The sequence below is a fragment of the Pan paniscus genome, chromosome 2, assembly GCF_029289425.2.
Source record: "Pan paniscus chromosome 2, NHGRI_mPanPan1-v2.0_pri, whole genome shotgun sequence".
Taxonomy (NCBI): domain Eukaryota; kingdom Metazoa; phylum Chordata; class Mammalia; order Primates; family Hominidae; genus Pan; species Pan paniscus.
The window spans coordinates 139,052,351-139,062,325 of NC_085926.1; the positions used below are offsets into that span (position 1 = coordinate 139,052,351).

General features: G+C 48.3%; 1 protein-coding gene across 1 annotated transcript in view; it reads left to right on the forward strand.

The window, feature by feature from the left end:
- The window catches only part of SPSB4 (splA/ryanodine receptor domain and SOCS box containing 4), a 96,613-nt gene extending 90,445 nt beyond the window's left edge, over positions 1-6,168 (forward strand). Inside the window, exon 3 of the mRNA XM_003826529.6 lies at positions 4,699-6,168. Coding sequence (XP_003826577.1) covers positions 4,699-4,826 — 128 coding nt within the window. The 3' untranslated portion in view covers positions 4,827-6,168. The remainder of the gene's footprint in view (positions 1-4,698) is intronic.
- The last annotated feature ends 3,807 nt before the right edge of the window (positions 6,169-9,975 follow it).

Here is a 9,975-nt window from a genome sequence, read left to right on the forward strand (position 1 = left end):
TTAGACTTGTTTTGTGGCCTATCATGTTGTCTATCTTGGAGAATGTTCCATGGGCTGAAGAAAAGAATGTGTATTCTGCAGTTGTTGGGTAGAATGTTCTGTAAATATTTGTTAAGTCCATTTGTTCTAGGGTATAGTTGAACTCCATTGTTTCTTTGTTGACTCTGTCTTGGTGAACTGTCTAGTGCTGTCAGTGGAGCATTGAAGTCCCCCACTATTGTGTAGTTGTCTATCTCATTTCTTATGTCTAGTCATAATTGTTTTATAAATTTGGGAGCTCCTGTGTTAGGTACATATATATTTAGGATTGTGATATTTTCCTCTTGGAGTGATCCTTTCATTACGATATAATGTCCCTCTTTGTCTTTTTTTTTTTTTTTGAGACAGAGTCTCGCTCTGTCACCCAGCCTGGAGTGCAGTGGCCTGATCTCAGCTCATTGCAAGCTCCGCCTCCCAGGTTCACACCATTCTCCTGCCTCAGCCTCCCGAGTAGCTGGGACTACAGGCACCTGCCACCACGCCCAACTAATTTTTTGTATTTTTAGTAGAAATGGGGTTTCACCGTGTTGGCCAGGATGGTCTCGATCTCCTGACTTTGTGATCTGCCCACCTTGGCCTCCCAGAGTGCTGGGATTACAGGTCTGAGCCACCACGCTTGGCGCCCTCTTTGTCTTTTTAAACTGTTGTTGCTTTAAAACCTGTTTTGTCTGTTATAAGAATAGCTACTCTTGCTTGCTTCTGGTTTCCGTTTGCATGGAATATCTCTTTCCCCACTTTACCTTAAGTTTATGTGAGTTCTTGTGTGCTAGGTGAGTCTCTTGAAGACAGCAGATACTTGGTTGGTGGATTTTTATTCACCTTGATGTGGTACTCTCCTGCTTCCCCTAGGGACGGGGCTACCTGAGAGCTGGACTGCAAAGATTGGTATTGCTCTTCTGGGTCTAACCATGCAGTGGGGCTACCAGGCTCTGGGCTGGTGCTGGGAAATGTTTGCAAAGAGTCCTATGATGGGATCTGTCTTCAGGTCTCCCAGCTGTGGATACCAGCACCTGCTCTGGTGGAGGTGGCAGGGGAGTGAAGTAGACTCTGTGAGAGTCTTTGGTTATAGATGTTTAGTGTGCTGGCTTTCTCTAATGCTGGTTATGCTAGCAGTGAGGTTGTAATATGGACAGACTTGGGACTCACTTGCTAGCCAGGATTTGGCATGCAGTGGAATTAACTCCTGTTTCTCCTTCCTTGGAGCAAGGTTGTTCTGTCATGAGTTGCTGTAATGTCCTGAGTTGGTTGGCCTCCAGCCAGGAGGTGGCGCTTTCAAGAGAGCACCAGAATTTTTTTCCTGTTTCACAGAATTTGCAGTGGCCTGCTGCTTCTTTTCATTATGTTATTTTAATTATGTCTGAGAGTTACAGAATGAATAAAAATTTAGAAGTAGACAAACATATGAGTCCTCATTTTTACATTAATATATAAATTGAATATAAGTAGACAATAAAATGTAGAAGAAAAGCCTATTTTTAGAAAAGACCAAATTAATAGCTCCTAACAGTGTCAGGGACATTTATTTGTTCATCAGTTGAGTCTGCATAGACAATCTTTGAATCACCACAGCTGTTTGAGCAAACCTGGATTGGAGGACAAGCTATGCAGTTAACTCTGAATTTTGGCTAAATATTTGACAACTTCTAAGCAGATCCTATCAGACGTCTTCATCACTCCAGACTTCAGTCCCAGGTATCACAGGAAAGAGGATATCATCATTTTAGTCTTCCTTGTTGGTATGTGGCAGAGTCATATTATGGTATTAATTTCTACTTTCCTGATGATTCATGAAGTTGAGCACTTTTACATATGTTTATTGGCCATTTGGATATTCACCTTTATGAACAATGATTCTTTTTCAGTTTTATCTTTAGTCAAAAAATAGTTCTAAGAATAGTTCCCATACTGGAAAATTCTGTGCTTCCCTTCCTATCCAGGTGATTATTTCCAAGCTTTGACATTTGGTAGTTCTAAGAAAAGCCTCAAAGCCAGGGGAGGTGAGAAAGAAGAGCCAAGGGAATGGGCGCAACCAACGTTGGGCATTCTCCGAGCTCTTAAAGTTCCACAGTGGGGGCAGGAACTCAAGGACTTTCTCTGTGCACTTTGGAATTGTCAGTTTACTCTCCCCTCAGAAGTTAGGAGAGATGATTTATATTTCATTTCACATTTAGAGCTAGCAACGTACTCTGAACTCCTTTTCCTTCTTCCTTTGGAATTTAGGCTCTAGATTGATTTCAATGATTGCAGAGAGATGAAGATAAAAGGCATTCTGTCCTCTTCAGCCCCTAATTGGGCAGGCAACACACAGGGAGTTGGGTTTGCTGACAAGGCTAAGCATTTTGGGCGTTGAATACCTATTATGTGCCTAGGGCATTAAAGTGATAAGAAAATCTCTTAAGGTCTGCCAATGATTTTGAAACTTTAACAGCTCAGTTTTCCTGATGCCAGATGGGGGACAGGGAGTGGGAGAACTGGGTACAAGGGTGTTGCTGGACGAGAGATGGGGACACCCTGAGGGAGGGTTGTCAAATGTTGGCCTAGGCACAGTGATTGGGTGACTGGGAGGTGAGCGATCAGCCTTCTGCACCTGGAAAATAGGGCATGGCTGGGCTTCCCCTGTCCAGCCTCATTTTGTATGAGGATCAATATACTGTCTCCATATTTGACTATTCTGGAGATTTTGTGCAAGTGGAATTATACAATAAAAGTAATAAATAATTTTTTTAAAAAGAGGATACAAAAAATTTTTTAAAAAAAAGATAAAAAAGAGGATACAGAGGTGAATGTTTGGAGTCACTAGTGCTCCCTGCAGATAGCCTTGGGATCTGGCCTCAAGTGAAGGAGAGCTGGATGTACTCTTGTGCACAGCTTCCAAAGCATGCTCCCCGAGCCCCACTTTAATTTTAATGGCTCCCCTTATTAACTCTGCAGCTCAGGTAAATAAAAATTCCTATAAAACATATTCTTGACTCTTGACTACATTCCCATGTAAAAAGTACTTCACTGCAGGTTGTGATAAAAAGATGTTTGAAAGCTGCAGGCCTCGGGTGGATCTGTAGAGGGCCTTTCTCTGTGGTACTATTCCTATCACAGCTCTTGTGTTAGTATTTACCACTCAACAGTTTTGTTGTATCTTAGTACATTATAGGATGTTTATGAAATATCATTTATTCTATTACCAAAAAAGTATTAAGATGCAGGTTCAGGCTTCCAGCATATTCCTGGAGGATTGGGGAAACCAGGCCTGTACAAACCATACCAGATGCCATGTGACCACCATCATCATCTTCCTTCCAGCTGATGCTAACTGATCAGCACTGTTCCTCTCCCCACAAACCTCCAGGCTGTCCTGTTTTATTCCTCCTTTGCCCTTGCCTGTTCTCTCTGCCTAGGATACCCTCCCCACCCTCATGTGCCTTTAACCCTCCTATTCACTCTTCAAAACCCCATTATGTGTCCTCTCTGTGAAGCTTTCAAACAGCTCTTCTATATAAGAAATTCCCAGTTTCTGTACCTGTATATTTAAGAATTATTGCATATATTACACTCTATTAAAATGTTTCACCTATTTAAAATCCCAGATGATGAGCCTCCACCACCCCCCTACCTGCCCCCACCCTCTTCCAGAGCTGCCTCTGGTGCTAGCTTAGTTATCCCTGTATCCCCAGGGCTAATCAAAGGGCCTGGACCAGAATAAGAGCTTAATAAGGGGGTCTGCAATAAACCTAGTTAAAGTTGGTTTAACTGGTCCTATGTCTAGTGGTTCCATTATTTATGGATTTTAACTTACAAATTTTTCCAGAACTAGGTGCTGGAAGAAAATGCAACCCGCTGCTGACCATCAAGGAAAGCTATAGGGGAAGTTTCAGGGTTCACAGGCATTTCAGACAGCCTCTCAGAATCTAACCTGTTTGTAGAGGAAACCCCTCTGCAGATCCACCCAAGGCCACCAGCTTTTAAACATTTTCCATCATGACCTGCAGTGAGAAGTCCTTTTCACATTAAGACACACTAGGCCGGGCGCGGTGGCTCACGCCTGTAATGCCAGCACTTTGGGAGGCCGAGAAGGGCGATCACGAGGTCAGGAGATCGAGACCATCCTGGCTAACACAGTGAAAACCCGTCTCTACTAAAAACACAAAAAATTAGCCGGGCTGGTGGCGGGTACCTGTAGTCCCAGCTACTAGGGAGGCTGAGGCAGGAGAATGGCGTGAACCCAGGAGGCGGAGCTTGCAGTGAGCCCAGATTGTGCCACTGCACTCCAGCCTGGGCGACAGAGCAAGACTCCATCTAAAAAAAAAAAAAAGACACGCTGAACACCTACATCAGAGACCAGAGACAAGGCTTTCATGAAACAATATTTATCGTTGCTATGAGTATTGCTCCAATTTTCTCTTTTTTTAAAAAAAATTATTGCTGGTCACCACCCATTGAATTGATTTTGTGACTCTTTAGTCTCACTGGTTGCATTCCACAGTCTAATGAACACTGCTCTAGGCCTTCAGCTTATGTAACCAGAGAAATCTTCTCCGAGGAGAAGCCATTGGCCCTGAAGGCCAGCTCAGAGGAGCGGGCAGGAGGCGGTATGCAGTGGGGGCTGGGATGAGAAGGTGCCAGGATGGCACAGGGCACACTCTAACTGCTTCCCTCTCATTGCAGCTGAGCCCCTGCCACTGATGGACCTGTGCCGGAGATCCATCCGCTCGGCCCTGGGCCGCCAGCGCCTGCAGGACATCAGCTCCCTGCCCCTGCCTCAGTCTCTCAAAAACTATCTGCAGTACCAGTGAGCCGAGCCTGATGGGCAGCACAGACACAGAAACACACCACAGGGCCCGACCCTCCTGTCATTCACAGTCCCATGGCACATAGGGGAAAGGATCTACCCTTCTCCTGGCTCCCCAGGACACTCAGTTCTTTCAAAGACCAGGATGTGGTACCAACTTTGGAAACGAAAGGTCTCTTGCCAACAGTATCTACTGCCCTCGAGGCAGCCCTCCCAAGTCAGACACCTCCTTCGGAGCCACAGAGAGCCTGGAGTCTGCACCTCCTGGAAATCCTGCCACCAACCAGGACACAGCAGCCACCGTATTGATCAGAGAGCCTGTTTCCTTATTCAAGAGAATGAATAAAACATTTAGGCAGGAGACTTTCTATTGTGTGCCCCATTGCAGACAGGGCCAGGGAGAAATTAGCCAGTGCAGGGAGAAAATTGCCTCTGAATAATGAATGATGAAAGCCTGATGCCGTGCCCCTCCTGGCCCATATGCCTTGCCAGGGCAGCAGGATTATCACACCGTTTTAGGACTTTGTGCCACTTTGAGAGACTGTTCCCAGGAGGCCCAACCGCAGACCTGGCAAGTGGACAGTGCAGTGTGGAGACACCTTCCGGCTTACCTCTTTGAACGTTGTTTACCTACCCCTTTCCACGTGCCCCCCTTCCCAGCCACTGACTCACAGTTCTCTGGATGCCCAGACACCTCTCTTCAGGGAAGATGAGTCTGACTGGTTTGCCCCAGGGAAGAGTGTATCCTTACCATTATTTTAAGTAGCATTTGCATTTTAAAAGAGGAATGCGGAGAGGACAGTACTTAGTCCAAAGGTGCTAACGGGGGAACTGGGGGCATTGTGACACCCAAGTCTGATGTGTCCTGGGTTGGGGGGCCTTCCTGGAGTGTCAGGGTCTCTGGGCAACATCCATTCAGGGCGCGGCATGGCTGTCACAAAGCTTTATTTGAGCAAATTATTTTTTCACTTTAGGAGACTTCTACGAGTTTGTCTCCTGTTTCAAATGTGTGTGTGATGTGCTGTTTATTTATCAGCTTGAGGTCCGTGGGGGCAGCCTTGTGACTGGAAGGGTGGATATGGGAGACACATTCTCTACCTGCTCCGAGCCTGGTCCTCTCGCAGGAATGCTGCTGCTGCCTCCACTGCCACTGCTGCTGCCACCTCTTATATGTTTCAGACACTCTCTGCCCAGACTCATTTTTAACTGGAAATCATCACAGCAGTGGGATATCAGAGCCCCAGACAGCACTGCCTCTTCCTCCCCACCCCACTGCCCCCACCTTAATGTGAATTTGACTGATGAATGAGGAGCGTGTCTAATAAAGTTTGTCATTCAGTCCTTCAGCTGTGTATTAAATGTTTGGGGAGGGACCCAGAGAGCTTCTTCCATCAACCTGCCTGGTCCGTCAGACTGATAGAAGCCAGGGACGTGAATCCCTCTTTAGACATTTCTTGTCTCTTCTGACTTGTGGTCCTTGCTTGAGCCCAAACTCCAGCTATTTTGCAAAGGCCTGCCCTGGACAAGAGAATGTGCCTGTGTCCTGGGTACATGCAAAGCTGACCTTATGGTGGAAAAACAACTCAGCCTCCTGTTGCCAGAGCCAAGGGGTAGCCCTGCAAAGGGGCTTAGGGTCAGGCAGGGCAAACCCTATGGAACACCAGTTTCCAAGTGGACTGGAGGTGGGGCTGGATGTGACTGTAGCGAATGCATGTTGTCACCAAGGAGGAGTGCAAATTGTTGAAGCGTGAGTGTAAAGAAAGGCCAGGCTCAGAGCTGGTAGCAGTTCAGGAGTTAGAGTCAGGATAGGGTCTGGGTAAGGACTGGAATAGCATTCATTCAGCAGTACCAGCCAACAGCATGCAATGTGCCAATTTCCAGGGACCCAGTGCCCAGGCTGATATATCTCATCTCCAGAGATGTGTAGTACAGCATAATAAAGTGAGAAGGAGCTCATGAAGAGGGGTGGATGAGAATAGAATATGAAGAGAAGGCTTCCTGGAGGAAGAGGCACTCTCCAGACTTGTTATTTTAAGAGCAGACAACCTTCCTGAGGACCACCAAGAGACCAAACTTGCAGCACCTGCCCCCAGGGGTAATGTTTCCAGCTCTGACCTCGGGGCTGGGCTCTGCATCAGGCAGCTTTCAGTCATTTTGTTTGCCAAAGGCAGCTTCCTGTGGCCATGACATGGAGGCTTTGAGGCTTTGTGTGTAGGAAGCCTGGGTCTGAGTCCCAGCTTCATCGTTTATGTGCTATGACCTTGGGGAAGTCACTTCCTTCTGTGCACACTGTGCTGGCTGAGCCAGGTAGCCAGTAACTGGGGACTCTTCCTCTCCCAGCTCATGGAGTCCCCATCTCAGCACCAGCTTTCCAGCTTGGATGCATCTGTCTTATCTCGGCTTCCAAGCCTCACTTATGTGGTTTCCCTCACCCTAACAATGTCCTCCCCATCTTTACCCTCTCAAGGATCTGGCTTAGCGTGGCTTCCTCGAGGAAGCCCTCTTTAACCACTCCCCCCATCTCTGCTTCTTCTGAGAATTCAGCTCTTCATGTCCTGACCTGAGGATGCCACTCCTGGGGCCCAGGACCCTCTCCTGAGCACAGGGACTTGAGCTCCTTTGCCCTGTGGTCTCAGCTGCCCAGGGAGCTATGGACCTTTGATGGGCAGGGCCTCTGCCTGCTCCTTCCCACACAGCCCAGACCAGACACATGGGCTCAGCAAAGATGGAGTGGTGGGTGAAGGTGCCCCTGCAGCTGGGATGACCATGGGAAACTGCAAGGAGGAGCGGGGAGGGGAGGATCCTCCCAGAGCCAAGAACCTGGCCTTGAGGCCTCCCGGATCTCTTGCCCTTTCATTCCCTCACCTTTTCCCAGGTATTTATGGGGCATTTTTCATGCACTCAGCACTATTATGAGAACATGAATAAGGAAATCTGGCCCTGCCATATCAGAGCTCACATTCTAAGGGAGAGACAGGACACACAAGCAAAGAAACAGATGATGTCAGAGGGCGGAGATGAGCAGCGGGTGGGCTAGAGCCAGGGAGCAAAAGGGACCCAGTAATTGAGGGTGATGGGGGGAGGCCCTCTGGGAAGATGCTGAGTACTGAAGAAATGAGAGGGAGCCAAATACCTGAAAGGGCGTGGATCTCCAGGTCATGGGGGGACTTCTGGCTCTCCCAACCTTCTCAAAGTGGGAACTCCCGAGCCCCAATGAGTTGAGCTGAGGAAAGGAAGCCCCTGTGCTGCCACTCCTGCCCAAGCTGCAGCTCAGCATCTGTGTGTGTGTGAGCCCCACACACCTCCAGGCTTGCTTGTGCAATTGTGCTCCTTGCAGGCATGCAAGTGCACCCACACACAGACACACACACGACCAAGGGCCTCTCCCCAGCAGACATCCTGGGAGCTCATGACCACCCCCCAGCGCCAGAGTCCATTATAACCCAGGCCCAGCCCCCTCCCATGCTTGGCACATTCTCTAAAGTTTGGCCTCTCCACGACCCATTTCCAGCAGGGGCACTTGCCAAAGCAGTCTCGCTAGTCACTTTGTGTACGAATAGAGCATATCGTGGCACCATCCCCCCACAGATCTGATGATCCCCACGAGCACCCTGGTTCACTCTACCCCATTTGACATTCCCATATTCTGAGTAAAGCCACCCTTTTTCCCTTGCTTTCCTTCTCTGTCATCTGCACTAGCAGCTGGCTCCTGTGTGGGTTATCTTTCACTAGGAAACAAACATTTCATCTCCTTACAGTGTTACAGAAGAAGTGGGAGCAGGTAGCAAGTAACCCCATTATATGGCAGTTGATTTGTGCCAGGGCAGCTGTCTCTGTCCCCAGGGCCTTGGTTCCAGCCACAGCCTCTGAACAGGCGGCGCATATTTGCCAAGTCAGAAGAACAGGGAACCACAAAGCATTACTCTTCAGGTCCCTAACAAGGAGTGGAAATGCCCAGTTTTAGTCCAAAACACAAGAAAATTGGTCCACTCTTGCCTATAGTTCTGGGTGCTTGGATCTCATTCCAGCCTACAGATTTGTTTTGTTATCATACTTTGTGTGTGTGTGTGTGTGTGTGTGTGTGTGTGTGTGTTTTAATAAAATTGAGCCTAACAAAGAAAAATCAAGTAATTTAATAGAAAAATCCAGATTTCAGACTTCTCTTGAAAAATGGGGAGAGGTGTTAAAGCCAGGCCCACATTCCTTCATGGTGAGGTTGGCCAAAGCTGAGTAGTGGCAGCCCCTTGAGAAAAGGCCTCTGCTCTGTGGTCCAGCCCTACGTCCAACCCTCCCACAACATAGCACTGGGACCTCTCACTGCCGCCACCCTCAAGGGCGTTCACTCCCTGCATCTGGGCTAAGGCTTCTGAGTTTGCTTCTCTGGACTATTGGTATAAGACACATAAGTGGGTAGTAAGTACCCACACGTAGGCGTGCACACACATACACACACACTCGTGCACACACACACACCCACGACAGAGGGAGGGCTCAGGAGGGGAGAGTCTGCTAGCTCTGCACTTGACTTTGAAGTCTCTCCAGCCTCAGCCACCAACATTCAAGGAGCTCACAGACGCCCAGGATCTTTACTCAGACACCAGAGAAACCCAGGTGTTCCTGGCTAGATGGTGAGCTCCTAGAGGACAAGGACAAGAACTCTCAGGGCCTATTTGTAATGAGCTGGGTGACATGATTAGACAGCCTGGCTGCACATTAGAATCCCTTGAGGAACTTTGTAAAAAGTCCCAGTGTACAGGCCCTTCTTCAGTCCAATTAAATCAGGACCTCTGGGGGTAGGGCCGGGCCATGGCAGTTTTTAAAGCTCCCTAGATGGTTCTAATGCTCAACTAGGGCTGAGAACCACTGGATAAGGCGCTTAATTAAGTCAGCTCCTTGAAGAGGTGGTTGACGTTTGTGAGAATGCACATCCTAGACCAGAAAACGCTGGCCCAGGCTCCCTGCATTCCCACAGCCAACGGGATACTGAGTGGTGGGAATCCCCAGTGTGGCCAGGTCCAAAGGCAGGGAGTCCCTCCCAGCCCTTCTTCCCCCTTTCCAGCGATGCCGAGCTGGTTGCTCCTGAGCATGGGGGAGAAAGGACCAGCGACACCTGCCCTGATGCTGCACAATTCTTGACAAATTGACTGCAGCCC